The following is a 16,609-nucleotide window of genomic DNA, read 5'->3' on the forward strand; positions in this document are numbered from 1 at the left end:
TGGACACAGTGCTGTGCCTGAGCCGGTGCTATGTGCACACACGTGTGCACAAGTGTAACTCAAGGGGGGGCTGGGGCCAGGCCCAAGCCAGGGCTGCACGTGTGCACAGACATGCGGAGACACCTGGGCACGGGTGCAACTCAAGTAGAAGCTATGGCTAAGCCAATGCTCGCATGCACATGCACACGCACACACACAACTCAAGCAGGGGCTGAGCCCAAGCCAGAACTGCACACGCACACATGTGCATGCACACGCACACATATGCATGCACAAAGGTACAATTCAAATAGGAGCTAAGCCAATGCTTGTATGCACATGCACGCACACATGGACGCACGTACACAGGTACAACTCAAGTAGAGGCCGTGCCCTAGCCAGTGCTACACACGCATTAACAGGTACAACTAAGTGGGGGCAGTGCCTATGCCAGTGCTGCACATGCATGCGCGCGCACACACACACACACACACACACACAAACATGCATAGACATGTGCTGGTGCAACAAGCCACTACTACAAACATACATGTATCTACACACACATACAAGTTCACACACATGCACATATGGGCACACACATGTGCTGATGCAACTCAAGTAGAAGACTCTGCCCGAGCCAGTCCTACAAACATACACATATACTTGCACACACACAAACGTGCATGGACACACGTGCTGGTGCAACTTAAGTAGAGACTCTGACAAAGCCAGTCCAGTGCTCCATGCCTACATGTCCACTTGCACATGTGTGCACACCCACATGCACAGATACAATGCAAACAGGGGCTGTGACAAAGCCAACGCTGCCCACCTCCCCCCGATGCCCTCCTAGGGGCACATGGGGGGCAACTCCCACACGGCGCTGAGCTGGGCAGGGGAGTCCATCCCCCAGCAAGGACCACCCAGCTCCCCCCACCCTCCCACGTCCAGGGCTTGCACAAGATGCCAGAGCCCCAAATGCACCTGGGCCAGAGATGCACGGAGACTGGAGGAGGTTTCCATGCATTTGCTTTATTGTTTTCAAGTGGACGAACAAGAGAGAAGGGCGGGGGGGCGTAAGGCCGCGGTCCTTGGTCCGTCGTCTCCTCTGCAGCGGGAAGGGGCCGAGCCAGGCTTGGCCCTGCGGGCGTGCGCATGTGCATCACGTACAGAGGTGCCCGGGACAGACACGGAGAGCTCACCGCGGGCGCCTCGGAGGCGCAGCCGTCCCCCCAGACACTGGCTGGATTCTCAATTTCCTCTGAGGACTGTCAGGCTGTGACCCTGGAGCAGGCTTTCCATGTCTACCTCCCCACAAAGCCTCTGACCTTCCCCCCCCCAAAACAGGGTAGGTTTCAGCTCCTGTGGATGGGAAAGGCCAGGCCGGACCCAGCGCGGCCACCCATCCCGGGAGACAGAAACAGGGAGAGCGTGAATGACTGCGCGGCGGGACTGGGGCAGGGGCCGCTGGCAGGCCGGGGTCTGGTCTCCTTTGGTTTCTTATTGAAGGCAGAGGTGAGAGCTGGGGGTGCAGCGTGAGTGGGAAGGGGGGGCTCCAATCACTGCCTGGGGGGCATCACCGCGTCCCCCCCCCCCCCCGCTGGTCCCTGCAGCTGCAGCCTTCGGCGGATGTGGGGGGCTAATCTAGAGGAGTTGTTAGTGGGATTGTGAACTGAAAATTCAGCCTTTTTTGGCTAGGGAGGTGGGGGGGGTGTCTCCCTGCTGTCCACCCCCAGCCCCTTCCCTTGCCCTGCCCAAGCCAAAAAAAGCCAAACTCAGTGCTAACAACCGTGACCCCATAGAGGCATGGAGAAAGCAGCCAATTCAGGGCCCCTTTGAGCCCACAGGAGCTGGACACTGGGTGCCCGCTCGGTCCCGGACAAAGGGGGGTGAGGGCAGGAGACATCCAAAGGAAGAGAAAAAAGATCACCGCCCGTTTCCTGGGAGCAGAGACGCCCGCTAAGGTCTCAGCTCCGGGGACGGGGGGCGATTCATGATCACATAAGGTTGTGGCGTCCCCGGGTGGGTACATTCAGTGTTTGTCAGCAGTTCTATGGCTCAGGCGGGCCGCGGCCCGGTTCCTCGCTATGGCAGTGCAAATACACCTGGGAACTGAAATGTATTTGTGCTGTGATGTTTGGGGGGGGGGGGGGGGGGTTTTTTTTTTTTTTTTTTTGCTTATTCCTTTCTTTTTTCCACCCAACTTCCCTTGCTCCTTCCTTCCCTAGATAGACTTGGAAAAAATAAAAATCAAAGCTTGAAAGATGCCCCGTCCCCCCCACAGGGGCTCCTCTCCCTCCCACCCCACCAGTGCCACGGTTGGCCCCACTACGGGGAACCCAGGCTTTCGTGCTTGAAGAAAAGTGCTTATTATTTGAAGCAAGTGCTTTGGACAGGGGGGCAGAAACACTTCCTTATGGGGGGCAGATCTGGCACCCGGGGGGGGCCTTCAGATGGGAACATGGTGGCATGAGAGTAGGAGGGGAGCCTAAATGATGCCCCCCGGAGCCAAACAGAGCGGGAAGTGGGAATGGTCCAACTTTGGCATCGAGGTCCGTGTACAGGAAGCTTTGTAGACCCACCCCCCCATCCCGCCGCACGTCTAGGAGCTGCTGTGTATGGGGGGGGGCACAAAAGATAGGCGGGGAGCAGGGGTTTCCCTTCAGCCCTTGTCGCAACACGCCCGGGAAACCAGCGCAAGTCTCGTGTCGCGAAAGAACGCGTCGTTACCGAACACGCGGGTCATTACCGAAATGGCCAAGTGGTGCCAACAAAGTGGAGGGGGAATGCTACAGCGCTACAGGAGAACAAGACTGGGCCCCTTTCCCCACCCCCCCCCGGCCACAAATGTGCTGCTGGAGTGTGGTGCCACTCCCCTATTATTATCATCATCACCATTATTATTTAAAATGAAAAGAAAGAGGCACGGGTGAGGGGGGGGAACTGGCCGCGAGCAGGAAGAAGTGACGCCGCAGAGGGGGAAATGCTGAAGCCCTTAGAGAGATCGCGCTGATTGTCTCGGCGTCGGGCGGGAGGGGGGTTGGGGGCAGCGCAGGGAAGGACGGGGGATGCGAGGACACATTGGGGGCACCTGCTCATCGGTGAAATGGTTCTGGGATTGCCCCCCCAACTGTGGTAGCAATGGGGGGGGTGTACTTCAAATCCTAATGTCGCAGGATAAATTGATGTGCATGCGTGTGCATGCCTGCTCCTGCCACGTGTGTGCCCACGGGGACCCCTTCCCTCGCAGGCACTGGGTCAGTGCTGACAGCGCTAGGCGCTCACCCTGCTAGTCCCTGCGCCCCAGTGCCACCGGGAAGAGGTGGGGCCCAAGGGAGACCAGCTTCCCCGAGCCAGGCAGCACCCTGGGGGCCGTGGGGTCCCCGGGGAGATGCGAGGCAGCTCCCATCCCCTCTCCATGCCCCAGGCAGTGGGGAAGGGGCAGACGGTGCCCCGAGCGCAGCGCGGCCACACGTGGCAGCCATGTAAACAAGTGGGTCCAGGTTCGCCATCTCCCTCGGGGCAATACTGAACGGCCAGGGCTGGAAACGGGAGGGAAAGGGGGGCTTCAAGTCTGGCACAGGGCCACGGTGAGGTATTCGCTGCAGGGAGGTAACACTGGCTGGGAACCAGGCAGGTGGTTCCCCGGAGCCCCGTCACAGGGACGGGGAAGGCCAGGGCTGGGTCTTAGGTGCCTGGTGTGGGGAGACTGGCACCCGCAGCTGGAGAGGAGACCTCTCCCCAGGGCACCTGCCACCCACATGGGGGTTTCGTGGAAGTGCCTCGAGGGATTCAGGCTGCCTGGGCCACGGGGCCTCTTGCCTGCTCCTAAGCGCCACGGGTCAGTTCCTGAAGTGCTTTGCTGGGAGCCGGAGCCCCATGGTGCTCTTAAGGGGGTGGGGGGGTAGGAAGAAGAAGAAAGAGACAAGCAGGTCGTGCCCCCCAACTCCCATGTCTCCCGCCCCTGGGGTCCGACCGCAGTGGGATGGAAGGATGAGGCCAAGATGGGAACGTCGTATTTGGTTCGAAGAGTTTGGCTTTGGTTAACAGAAAGAAACAGTGCAATAGGAGCCCCCCCCGGGCAGCAGGGGGGAGAGGGGAAGGGATGATGCCTTGGACCCCGGACCACATGATCCTCAGCCCCAGAGGACAAGACACGGGACAGCCCTAGTCTGACCGGCGGGGCGACCCCAGGACAGAGCGGGGGGGCGTCACTGGCCGCACACAGAGGGGCAGCACCAGCCGCACATGGGGCCGTGGTCATTTGGCAAGAGATGCCCCCTCCCTCCGCACCGAGCCCTTTTCTTTGCTCATGCTGCCCAGCCCCTTCCCCGCGCTCCCCAACAGCTGCCAAAGCAAGGAGGATGGAGGAGGGAGAGGATGGGGGCATCGGATGCCCCCCCCAGCAGCCTGCTCTGATCGCTACGTCCGGGTCTTTGGCTTGGAGCAGGCTGGTGGAGGCAGGGGGCGGCCTCGGTTTCTACCCACGATGCCTTTACAGTAACTTGGAAACAACCCCTCCAGCAGCCCTCACACGTCCCGTCAGCTATGCCACAGCCCCCTCCCCACATGCCCCGGGCAGCAGCAGGGACCCCAACTAAGTCTCGACTTTCAGAAAATTCACCTCCTTGAGGGTTTTTTTTTTTTTTGCTTGTGTTCAGGCAAATTCGAGATAAAGGAAAAGCAGCGCTGCCGGGGGAAAGTGGGGGGCAGCCACACGGTATTGCGGGGGGCCGGGGCCTTGTGTCCCAGGGCCTAGAAGGTGGGAGCGGGGGAAAGAGAGGCGAGGGGGACCCTAAAGTGCCTGCACGAGGAAGGCAGCTCCAGCAGCACATGCGGGCATGGACCACGGCGCCCATGTTGCATCCGGGCGTGCGGGGGGTGCCAGCCACAGGGGGGGCAGGCGCGCAGCCCGGGTACAGTAGTTCCAATTCAAGTGTCAGCAGGAGGCCGTGGGGACAGGCACGACGGCAACACGCGCGGGGGCAGCAGCACTGACTAGTGCCTGCCGCCACGGTCCCTTATTTGTCTACAATCCCCCCCACTCCCCCCTCGGGGGTCCGAGCTTCCGTTGTGGGGCAGCCGCGGGGGCTGGCAGAGCAGCCCCAGGGCGGAGGGGAAGTATTTTGTGGTCCACAAATCAAGTGAAGTTTAAGGCGAACGGCTCCCCGCGAGAGCAGGCAGGGCCCTGCGCGTGGGTGGGGGGGCCTGGCTGGCACCGACCGCGCTCGTGCCCCCCTGCCAAGAGAAGCTGTTAGTACAGGCGGGGGCACGAGGGGGGTGCAGAGCCGGGTGGCTGCCGATGGGTGAGGGGGGTGCACAGCGGAAGCAAGGAGCCCCGGGTGGCTGCAGGGTGGGGCCTGGCCCAGGCTTGTTCTCCTTCAAAGTGCCCTAGACGCAGAGAGGCTCTAAATAAATAGGAGAAGAGAGGGGGTCACCGTGGGGCGCGCTACTCCGAGTAGCAGCCGTCCAGGCCGATGGCACCATGCCGGTCCTTGGTGTAGGGGCAGGAGGCGCCGTTGGGCAGGGCCCCGCAGGCCGCTGTCTTGGCCGCGATGCTGCAGTTCTTGAGGAGGTTGAAGCTGAAGGGGCTGATGGCGTCTTTCGGGGGGAAAGGCTTCATGGTGGAGAGGATCAGTGCCAGGCAGTCCGCCACGTCCTTGTTGGGGGCGCAGGCCAGCGCCGGGGTGTGACCTGCGGGGGTGAGGCGTGGGCACCTGTCAGGCCGTGGAGGGGCACTCTGCTGCGCACGCACACATGTGAGCACACATGGAGGTATGCACATGTTGGCATGCACACACACACACACACACACACACACACACACAGACATGTTTATGCACACAGACACACAGATATGCACACGCACACAGACATGTTCATGCACGTGCACATGCACACAAGGACACACACACAGCCGTGTTTGCAACCTCCCACCTGCCCCAATAAACTGCACTAAGTCACTGCTTTCCCTGCTGGGCCAGAGGCAGTGGGTGCCCAGCGCTCACACACCTCCCAGCCCTGGGCAGGCCCCCCAGGACCCACTGTGCACAAGCAAGGGAAGACAAGTGCCCCGCACACCAGGCACGTGGCCCAGGTGCAGCACGAGGACGTGACACCAGTGATGCAGGAGGTCCAGGAGCACCGGTCACACTCTGGTAGATCCCCGCCACCCCCCCACCAGGACCACACACCTTCTTCATCCACCGCCAGCACTGTTGCGCCGCGGCTGAGCAGGGCCTGGACGACGGAGGCCAGTCCATTCCGCGCTGCGATGTGGAGAGGCCTGTGTATGGCAGGGCAAGTCAGCGCCCCTGGCACGCGAGCCGCTCTGCAGCCTCCCGCCCATCTCCCCAATCAGCTTGGCCAGCCCCAGCTGCCCCCAAACGTCAAGGCCTTGGTGCAGGTGGCTTCTACCAGAGCACTTAGCTCAGCTGGGAGAGAGAGGGCTTCTCCAGCAGGAACAGGGAAGGCTGAGAGCCATGAGAACTCATTGCATGTGTGGCTCCACGGGCAAGTCCCTGCACCTGGGCGCTAGCCGCACTGATACTCACATCTGCAGAGCACTGTTAGTTGCATTGATAAGGCCAAGGTCTTGGGTTTCCCCCAGGAGCAACAAGGCACACTTTTCATGACCCTGGGAACAGAAGCAGCTTGTTAATGGGGGCGGGGAGGGGGGCAGCGACGTTCCTGTGGCTGTTCTCTCCCTGAGCAGCCAGGCCAAGGAGCGGCCGAGGCTGCGGTCTGCCATGTTTAAGCTCCATGGGCTCCGGCTCGCTTGCCATGGCGGGTAGCACTGTGGCCATGCCCTGGGGGCCCCAGCCACCATCCCATTGTGCCAAATCAATCCCACCAAGTGGTCACAGGGCCAGAGATGGCAGTCCATGTCCTCCATGCTCCTGGGAAGCCATGGGGGCAGGGCCATGTGCCCACGGCCAGAAACAGGCTGTACCTTACTGCAGGCCAGGTGAAGAGCCGTGTTCCTGTTGACGTCCAGCACGGTGATATCTGCTTTCGCTCTGTACAGCAAGAACTCTACAACCGAGAATCAGGCGCCATCAGGACCCCGCACCCACCACCAACGGGCTTGGGGCAGCCAACAACGCGCAGCGGGGGCTGGGGGAACAGGCTGGGGACCCGGCACAGGCTCCAGCCATATGAGCGGGCCACGGCTCCTTGCCAGGCCTGACCTCCCCTGCCCAGGCAGGGTAAATGCCCTCAGAAGCTCGCACGACCAGCATGGTGCCCAGGGCGGGCAAGCAGCCTCACGCACCGACAGCTGCAGTGTGCCCGTTCTCAGCAGCCATCATGAGGGGCGTCCTCCCCAGCTGGTCGGCCGCGTCCACCTCAGCCTGGTGGCGCAACAGCAGCTGTAAACCGTGGATGTTGTCTGCGAAGGCAGCAGCGTGAAGGGGGGTCCTGCAGGGAGACAGGCGGGCATCAGGTGGCATGTCCCCTGCCAGGCCTGGGTACCTGGCACATCACAGGTGGAAGAGGAGCTGCACTCACCTTCCTTTGGCATCTCTGCTATTAACAATCTTGGCACCCAGTGCTTCCACCAGCATCTCAGCAGTGCCGTCCTGGTTGTTAATTCTGCAGTGGGGACAAGGCCGAGGGGCAGAGCTGATCGGGGCTGAGGCTGCTCGGTGCCACGGCCCTGGGGGAAGGTGTTGGGGGAGCAGCAAGGAGCCCCCCCGCCCCATGTCACCAGCCCTGTGACTCCATCCCTCGCTCCACAAAGCCTGGCTTGGGCCTGGCCTCCTGGTGAGGGCAATTGCAGCCCCGCACCTGGGAGTTGGCTCCCGCCAGGGGATGCAGCACAGGCTGTACGGCTCTGCGGCCCCCTCCATCAGCCCGCAGTGAAATGAGAGCACTGGAGGGCAGGGCACGCGCCAGGAGACCCTGAACCCACCCAGCTGGCCCCAGTGGTGCCAACTTACACTGCACAGTGCAATGGAGTGAAGGGGTTTCCTTCCAGGTATGCAAACGGGTTGTGTTCAAGTAACAGTTCCAGACAATCTTCGTGCCCTGTAGAGACGCGGGAGAAGCAGGTCAGGGCTCACGGGCTGGGACTATGCCAGCCCTGGCGGGATTCCCTCTGCAACCCCGACCCCCAGGGGAGCCAGGCACGCGGGGGATGCCGTGCTATGGCCCAGCATGCAGGGCACACGCAGACACAGCCCCGCTCAGTCCTGACTAACTGGGGGGGCACTCCACAGCACCCAGTCTCAGCCAAAGCTGCCAGGCTGGGGACAAGGCTGATGGCAGGGGCAGGGGGTCCTCACCGCTGTACGAAGCCCAGTGCATGGGGGAGTAGCCGCTGTAGTCCACCACAGAGTCCAGCGGGTCAGTAGAGAGCGCGGCCTGCAGCAGGGTGCGCAGCACATCGGGGTGGCCGCAGGCCGAGGCCAAGTGCAGGGGTGTGCGCCCCTTGAAGTCCCGGCACAGCACGAAGGCGTCGTGGTCCAGCAGTGCCGCCAGGCAGTCCTCGCACCCTGTCACCGCCTATGTGGATACCGGGCTGCCATGAGGGGGGGGCCGCGCTGCCGGGACGGACTCCCCCACCCACCATGTCCTCCCCCGGACGGGGAACGTGGCCTGCCCTGGGTGCACGTTCACAGGGACAGCAAAATCCCCCTCCCACCTCCAGCCCCTCCTCCCCCACTCAATGGCCACAAAGTCCCCCAGCCCATGGCTCTGCTCACCCCGCGATGCAGAGCCGTCCTGCCTCGCTTGTCAGCAGCGTCAGCCGTGGACCCCTTCTCCAGCAGGAGGTGGACGCAGTCAACGTGGCCGTTCATGATCGCCAGCATCAGCGGGGTTCTGGGGGGGTGCGACCAGTTTTGCAGGACTCCTGGGTTTGGCCCCAGCCCTATCCAGCGGCTGCAGGAGGGGGATGGGGTGGGACAGCCTCACCCCTTCCCTTCTCGTGGCCTGTGGGCTGCACACATGCCCCGAGGCAACATGGCCTCCCCCCTCAGAGACCCCTGGGGAACTCACTGGCCATGGATGTCCATGACGTCGGCGATGTCAGCCCGCTCCCCGCTGTCAATCAGGAGGTGCAGGGAATCCGTGTTCCCGTTGGCAGCTGGGGGGCATGAGGGGAATTAGGGACGTACAGCGGGGTCCCCTGCCCCCGTCCTGGAAGGGGACCGCGGCCACCTCCTGTCCTGAGCCAGCTGGTCCCCTCCTAGTCCAGGCAGGAGGGCTGTCCCCGCAGCAGGGGAGGGAGGAGTCTGCCCCCAGCCCCTCACCTGCAGCGTGGAGAGGCGTCCACTTGCGCTTGCGCTCCTTGACCAGGGCAGAGGCGCCATGGCTGGTGAGCACCTCCACGCAGTCCGTGGAGCCGTGCTCCGTGGCGAGGTACAGCGCCGTGCGTCCCTTGTGGTCCCGCACGTCCAGGTTCACCAGGGTCTCGGCGAGGGTCTTCAGGGCTTCACAGTGACCGTTATAGGCCTGGAGGTGACACAGTCCCTTACAGAAGCGTGGCCCTGCCAGCCCCCAGACCTGCCCCCACATGCACCAGCCAATGAACCCTCAGAAGCTGCGTGCCTGCCCTGGGAAGCCCCCGCACCAAGGCTGCTAATGCCAGGACCACCCCAGAGGGGCTGGGGAATGTCCCCACGGGCCTCCAGGGCAGCTGGAGAGTCTCTAGCGGGGAAGTGAGCCCTGCCCTCCATGTCCTGCACCATCTCCTTCCCCGCAGCCGCACACCTGTGCTCAGGTAGGTGCCAGAGGCACCGCTCACGGCCACAGCAAATGCCCGGTGCCAGCCACAAGGCCCAGCCCGGCCGCTCCGCATGGCACTACTCACAGCTAAGTGCAAAGGGCTGACTGGAATGGTGCTTTCCACGTCCTCCAGGCAGTTGAAAGACATTTCCAGGAGCTGCAACAAGAAGCAGGAAACCCTTGAGACCCTGGGACCCTCGAGACCCAAGAGCTCCAGGGCAGCACCAAGGGCACGGTCCTTGACCCACTCCCCTGCTAGCTCAGGGTCGCGGCCTGTCTAGGCCCTATTATATCTGCCAGGGAAGCTGTAGACTTCTGCGCGGGGCCTCGCCAGATCTGCTCTTCCCCTAGCCCCATGTGGGCGCCCTGCGGCACCCATGAGCTGCACGTAACCCCCTCAGGAGGCTCCGCCAGGCTCCTATCTGACCCCTGCGTCCCAGCCAGCTGAGGCAGGGCACCCCACTCACCAACTCGAGGTTCTGCCGGTTGCCATAGGCAGCGGCGTAGTGGACTGCGGTATATCCCTGCTTGTCCCGGAGAGAGGGGTCAGCACCATTGTCCAGCAGGAAATCGAGACAGAGAAATTCGAGACAGCTGCAGGGACCAGACAAGGGGGGGTCACAGCTGGCCCAGGGCCAGACCCCACTGGCAGGCCAGGACCTGCTTCCTGGATGGATTCGTGCCAGGGGCACGCAGATGCCAAATGCCCAGGGAAGGGTCCAGGGGATCCGGAGAGAAGCTGGCTCAGGGGTTACTCACAAGAACGCCTCCTTCAGCCTGGACTCCTTGAGCGGCTCCTCATCGGCGTCGTGGCTGTTTCCTGAATGAGTCTCAGCTCTGGTAGGATGGAAACCCGCGTCAGTCCCCAAGATGGAGGGAACAAGGGGGTTGTGGGGAGGAAGGGGGACAGGCCCCGGTGCCTTTCTACCTCCTGTACGTGTCCGAAGCAGCAGCATAGTGCAGGGGGGTGCAGCCTTTGCAGTCGGCCTCGTTAATACTGGCTCCAGCGGTGACCAGCGTCACCGTACACTGGTAGCTGCCGTTGGCGGCTGCGTAGTGCAATGGAGTCCTGGGGGGAGATGCGAGGTCAGGGCGCCGGCGGCCACGTGGCCCCAATCCGGGCACAGCACCGATGCACGTCTCCCCCAGTGTCAGTAGCACCCATGGAGCAGGGGGCCAGGGGGACGTGGGCTCAGGGGATCCAGAAGGGCCCTGGAGACACCTCTGGTTTCCCCAGCCCACGCCCCAGAGACCACTGCAGCGCTGGGAAAAGCCCATGGCTTCTGCTGGCACCCATGACTATGTTGGGGGGGTGGGTTGGTCCCTGCCCCCTCGAAGAGCCGTGGCGCCGGCACTCACCTCCCAAATTTATCTCTCCTTCTCAAGTCAGCACCGCTGCTCAACAGCAAGTTAAGACATTCGACGTTCCTGCGGGAATGCAGCGGGGAGACCCATGAGCCCGGCCAGGCAGGGCCCCAATGTGCCCGCTCCGAGTCCCCAGCTGTGCCCTCAGACCCGTGGGGCTGGGGCAGGTGATCCAGCCCCCTATACGTCCCCCTCTGCATGGCTACACAGCCGCCCTGCAAGCACCGGGAGCTGTTGATCCCACCCCCGGTGGCTGTGCACAATCCCATAACTGGGTATGTTAGAACGGGCTCGGCCCGCAACACCAGCACAGGAGAGGCGTGGTGGTTTATGCTATGCCCTAGATCCAGGACACCTGGGTTCCTTCCCCTCCCTCAGCTAGATCCACAGAGCCTGGAGGCAGGTGGCCCAGCCCCTGCACCAAGACTTGGGGAGGGCACGGCCATGGGCCCCTGGCTCCCCGCAGTGCCACCCACCCTCCGGAAGCAGCAGCGTGGAGGCAGGTCCTGCCAAGGTTGTCAGGCGTGTTGATGTCAAAGCCGGCAGACAGCACGTGCTCATTGCTCAGCGAGGAGACGATGCTGTACAACTGACCTGCCGGGCAGGGGAAACTGAGTCAGGCGGGGGCTGCCCTGCCCCGTGACTCCCCCAAGCCACTGCCCTAGGCCCGTCCCTCACCTGAGGAAAGTAGCTTGCGACAACAGTCTGAGAATCCAAAGAGAACAGCTAAGTGCAGAGGGAACATGTCGTGGATCCCACGCCTGCCGCAGGGGAGAGCAGGGTCAGGAGGACGCTGGGAGGACGAAGGAGGAACAGCCCCCACCCCCTGGCCCTATATTGTCCCCCCACCATAACCAGCTCCCCCCATCATTAACCCTATGCACGACAGTGCAGCCCCCCAGCCCGAGTTGGAGAGGGGGGTCCCTGCTAGCCTGCTCACCTCGCAGTGTCAGCACCATTCGTCATCAAAGTACTAATTAGCAGCTCGTGGCCGTATCTAGCAGCAACGTGGAGGGGGGTATTGCCGTATTTGTCAGCACAGTCAATCTCGCTGCCTGCAATAGAGAGCCGTGGCTTATGGGGTGGCCCCAGGAGAAGGGAAAGGGTGGCGGGGGAGGTGGAAGAGTGACACTGCAGCTCCCAGCAGGGCAGGGACAGCCCCCACCTCAGATGTGGGGGAAAAAGACCTGGTACCCTGATGCCAGCTTAGCGCTGCGGCATCCAGGGCAGGACAGTCACTGCAGGGCAGCTTGGCTGGATCCTCAAGGTTCCCACCCTGGAGATCTAAGATGCAGGTTCCAGGGACTTCCCCATCCCTGCAGGGAAGCGCTGGGGCCAGGCAGGTGGGGCAGGGGCTGCCCAGGCAGCGAGTGCATCATGGGGGAGACTCCAGGGGGCTGACTCCTCTGGAGAAGGGGGTGGGGAAGGCATTGCTCCCCAGCAGGGGGGAAGTGGAGGGGTGGACAGCCACGTACCATTCTGAATGAGGATCTGGGAGCGCGTGAACCGGCCATGGATGGCAGCCATGTGCAAGGGGCTCTTCCCTTCCTTACTCTGCAAGCAAAGGAAATAGCAGCTGGGGAGGGCAGGGGGAGGAGGTGCGCCCCATCCCGCCCTCGAGGGGTCAGCCATCCTTGTGCCCCCTGGCCATCCACTCCCGCACACCTGGAAGTTGACGTCGGCACCGTTGTTGACAAGCAACTCCAGGCACAGGGCCCCGTTGGTGGAGACGGCAGCGAAGTGCAGTGGGGTGAAGCCCTTCTCGTTGGGCTGGTTGACGTTGGCGCCGCAGTTCACCAGCTCATTGGCCACGGCATCCTGGCCCATGTAGCAGGCGATGTGAAGTGCAGTGTTCCCAAAGGCGTTCGGCTCGTCGATCTGCAACACAGGCCTGGGGTTGGCTTGGGCTGCAGGGTTGGAAAGGGCCCAAATGCCACCCGGTGCGCTCCACCCCACACCCCAACAGTGCTGGGGAATGTGCTCAGGCAGCCCCAGGGAACTGGAGTGTGGTGGAGGTTTAGGACAGGAAGTGAAGCAAAGCCCTGGGGTAAAGCAGGTCAGAGCCAGGGCAAGGTGATTCCCCCGGCTCTTGGGCAGGGGGATACAGCATCTGCAGAAGTCGCCAGGCAGCAGAGATGGGGGTCCCCATCCTCCTAACATACAGGGGCATCTTGGTGGGATCCCACAGCTCCTGGTAGTGCCCCATGTGCACATGGGCATGGCCAGAGGCTGCTTCTCCACGGAGCTCATGTCCCCACCTGCCACCCCCACGCGTGGCCACGGGCCTTACCTCGACACCCAGCCGCAGCAGGTGCTTCACCACCTCGATCTGGCCGCTGGCGGCCGCCGTGTGCAGCAGTGTGTAGCCCTTCTTGTCCTTGCAGGCCACGTCAGCACCACGGGCCACAAGCAGCTTCAGCACCTCCAAGTGGCCTGAGCAGAGAGGAGTGGGGCTGCTAGGAGCTGAGGCCACGGCAGGCAAAAGCCCCCACTGCAGTCGAGCCACACAGTGACAGGGTCGCTCATGAGCTCAGGACCGGTCTACCCAGCAGAGGCTGGGATGGGGAGGGAGCAGGGCAGGACGTACCTAGGAAAGCGGCCCAATGGATGGGCTGTCGCTCTTTCTTGTCACACGTGCTCAGGTTGGCCCCCTTGTTCAAGAGCAGGTTCACCATCTGCAGCAGGAAGACGGGGATGGGGGTTAAAGGACCCAGTCCAGTGTCCAGCCAAGCTACGGTGGCACATCAGGCTCCCCCCCTCCCTGCTGTGTTCGGGGGGCACGTACAGCACCTAGCGCGAGGGGGCTGGCCACAAATGGCTGCCTCTGGGGTCCCCCAGATCCAGACACCACCTCCAGGCACTGGAGCAGGGGTGGGCTCACCTCGATGTGACCGCTGTGCACAGCGTGGTGCAGCGCTGTGCGCCCGGTGCGGTCGGCCACATTGACGCTGCTCAGCAGAGGCGCCAGGGCCTCGGCGCACTTGGTGGCCCGGTTGGCAGCGGCCATATGCAGCGGCGTCTGCCAGTATTTGTCGCGGGCGTTGACGTCGGCTGAGTGCTTCAGGAGGAGGGTAAGTGCCTTCTGCAGGGAGGGGAGAGGGAGCCGGCATCACCACGTGCCCCCAAGTCCCACCATGCCCTGCTCCATGTCGCCTTAGGGCACGAACTGGGCTGAGCCAGGTGGGCTGCAATGAGGCAGGGCAGGAGCCATGGAGGAAGCGGGCCTGGTTTTGGACACCCCCTTGCTCCCCACCCCCATCACCCCCATGGGGCCAGAGCCTGGCAGCCGGAGCCTGGGCTTCCTGCCATGAGCATGGAGAGGAGAGGCCAGGCTGTGAGGAAGCAAGTCCTGCATTGCAGGCTGGGCCAGGGCAGGCCAGGGCAGGGTGGGGCGGGGGGCAACTTGCAGGCTCTCCGCTGGCTTGGGGAAAGCGGGGGGCACCTACCTCGTTGCGGGAAGCCGCAGCGCGGTGCAGCGGTGTGAGCCAAACCGTATCCTTTGCATTCACGTTAGCACCTGGGGAGGCAGACGGGGGCTGAGCTCCGGGTGGGGGCAAGGGCAACCCAGGGCAGGGTCAGAGCCGAGTCCCAATGTGCCCCTCTCCAATCCCCACCCCAGTGCTGCAGCCTGCCCCCCCACACCTTTGCTCAGGACAGTGCTGGGGCCGGGGTGGGGGAGGGCAGGGTAGGGCCGGCAGCCGCCATACCTGACAAGATGAGCAGCTCCACGATGGCAGCATCTCCTACGTAGGCAGCAGCATGCAGTGGCGTTCGCCGTTCTTGGTCCTACGTGCGAGAGACGGGGCCCAGCTGAAAGGGGGGGACACGGTGCCATCCCTGCCCCACAGCCCCCGCTTCCACCCCAGGGGATGGCCCGAGGGGGACGGCCACGGAGCAGGCTCCCCTCTCAGGGCAGCACGTGCCGAAGGGTGAGCGCGAGAGCAGAGGGCAGATCTCCAGCTGCCTCGGCACCGCACACCCCCAAGGGCGCGGGCCAGATCCTGCTGAGAGCCGGGCTTCCTGGACATGCATGGAGAGCCCCAGGCTGACACACTGACTGCGCCTTCGACCTGAAGCTCTTCAGTTTCATGCGGAGAGCAACGAGTCACACCCAGGGCCCCGGTCCCCTTGGCCCTGTGGGGACGTGGCGGGATGGGGGCCGCAGCCACCGTGCACAAGGACAACGGTCCGATGGCTTCCCCAAAGAAAGGACACTGGGGAGTCCCCCTGCGCTCACCAGGACATTGATGTTTTCCTTCTGGCTCAACAGCGACCGCACCTCCTCGATGTCACGGTTGAAGATGGCTTGGACCAGAGGAGGCTGCAAGGGGCAAGCCGAGCCAGGCATGACCGGGACATCGGGCTGGCACCGTCTGCCCCCTTCTGCCAGGCTCAGCCCCACCCTGCACCCCAATGCTCCCACAACGAGAAGCTGCCACTTCCCCCAGGAAGATGCTGGGGACTTGGGAACTGCCACCAAACCCCCTTGTCCAGGCTGCTCGCGGCCACTGGAGTGAGCCTGGCTCAGATGACTCCGCTCTGCTCCCCGGTTGTAGTGACAGCCCCTCAGGCCAGCTCAGTGCTGCGGTGGGGCAGCCACCCCTCAGTGGGCTCCAGGAGCCACATCTGGACCCCCAACGGCACCCAGGAGAACTGACCCCGGGGACCCTCCCCACTGGCCCAACAGCGAGGCCAGAGCGTTAGCCTGGCACTGCCAGCCCCACTCCACGCCCGCCCAGAGCCCCTGCTCTGCTGTGCGAGCCCCGGCACCAACACACCCAGCAGGGCTAGGCTGTGAGCCCACCAGCCTGCTGCCTGGAGAAGGGCCAAGGGATGGGGGACACACAGCCCCTTCCTGGAGAAGGCGACAGGCTCACAGCACCAAGGATGCCGGACGTGGCCTGTCTCAGGCTGGGGGCCTGGGCCTGACCCTTCCTCCAGCAACGGAGCAGCAATGGGGCTACCCAAAAATCCCCCGCAATGCTCCAGTCTAAACCCCGGTCCGCTCCAAGACCGACAGAGGGACACAGGAAGGTAAATATTTGGCTTCCAGGGACAGCGGCCTGGCCCCTGCGGGCAGCAGTGGGAATAGGGGGGAGCGGCAGGGAGAGAGCAGTATCAGCAGCTCCTGCCCCCGGAGCCAGAGGCCAGGCCCGGGACTCTGGCTCCTGCCTGATGGACAAGGGGGGAACCTGCAGGCACACGTGGGCCCGGGGGAGGGGGGGATAGGGAGAGTGGGAAGCCCCAGTCATGAGGGACCACAGACAGGTCCTGGGGGGCGGCACAGTGCCGGGGGACCCAGCTCCCTGAGTTGAATCGCCCACCCTCCTGGGGCCAAAGGGGGAGGAAACGCGGATCTGCGCCGCTTCACCAAGACAAACCCCTCTTTGGACCAAGAGCTGCCAGGCACGGAAGTGGGGGTGAGCCCCCCTGCAACACCGCAGCTGGGCAGAGCTGGGGGGCATCTCTGGGGATAGGAAAAGGGGGCCCAGGCCTGGCAACCAAACCCCCTCTCAGCAGGCCAGGAAAAGGG

The 16,609-nt window shown here is 63.4% G+C and overlaps 1 protein-coding gene across 3 annotated transcripts; it reads right to left on the reverse strand.

Moving 5' to 3' along the window:
* Positions 1-2,129: 2,129 nt before the first annotated feature.
* On the reverse strand, positions 2,130-16,461 carry ANKRD52 (ankyrin repeat domain 52). 3 transcript variants are annotated; one of them, XM_025191380.1, is made up of 27 exons: positions 15,314-16,460; positions 14,784-14,862; positions 14,523-14,593; positions 13,958-14,158; positions 13,664-13,751; positions 13,367-13,539; positions 12,742-12,954; positions 12,552-12,630; positions 12,017-12,131; positions 11,755-11,837; positions 11,553-11,670; positions 11,071-11,139; positions 10,640-10,780; positions 10,472-10,548; positions 10,179-10,291; positions 9,797-9,868; positions 9,237-9,438; positions 8,983-9,070; positions 8,688-8,805; positions 8,268-8,487; positions 7,923-8,010; positions 7,492-7,575; positions 7,256-7,401; positions 6,935-7,017; positions 6,537-6,619; positions 6,177-6,268; positions 2,130-5,676 (listed from the first exon to the last, which is right to left on the reverse strand). In XM_025191380.1, the coding sequence occupies exons 1-27, from the start codon at positions 15,422-15,424 to the stop codon at positions 5,432-5,434; spliced, it is 3,252 nt and encodes a 1,083-aa protein (XP_025047165.1). In that variant the 5' UTR covers positions 15,425-16,460; the 3' UTR covers positions 2,130-5,431. The 3 variants fall into 3 exon arrangements, with proteins under 3 accessions (XP_025047165.1, XP_025047166.1, XP_025047164.1); XM_025191381.1 differs by having other exon boundaries at positions 5,432-5,676; positions 10,179-10,305; positions 10,471-10,548; positions 13,367-13,509; positions 15,314-16,461; XM_025191379.1 differs by having other exon boundaries at positions 5,432-5,676; positions 8,688-8,865; positions 10,179-10,305; ... (1 more) ...; positions 13,367-13,509; positions 15,314-15,424.
* Positions 16,462-16,609: the final 148 nt, after the last annotated feature.

This window comes from Alligator sinensis, unplaced genomic scaffold (genome assembly GCF_000455745.1).
Source record: "Alligator sinensis unplaced genomic scaffold, ASM45574v1 scaffold1065_1, whole genome shotgun sequence".
NCBI classification, from domain to species: domain Eukaryota; kingdom Metazoa; phylum Chordata; order Crocodylia; family Alligatoridae; genus Alligator; species Alligator sinensis.

What these genes read in the sequence shown, in the direction of transcription:
- ANKRD52 (XM_025191379.1), bottom strand. Translation starts at nt 15,424, where the DNA reads ATGCCTGGCTCGGCTTGCCCCTTGCAGCCTCCTCTGGTCCAAGCCATC. An exon ending in CTGCGGCTTCCCGCAACGAG is followed by an intron (nt 14,159 to 14,522) that starts GTAGGTGCCCCC and finishes CCCTCCCTGCAG; the next exon opens with AAGGCACTTACCCTCCTCCT. An exon ending in AATGGTGCTGACACTGCGAG is followed by an intron (nt 11,838 to 12,016) that starts GTGAGCAGGCTA and finishes CCCCTGCGGCAG; the next exon opens with GCGTGGGATCCACGACATGT.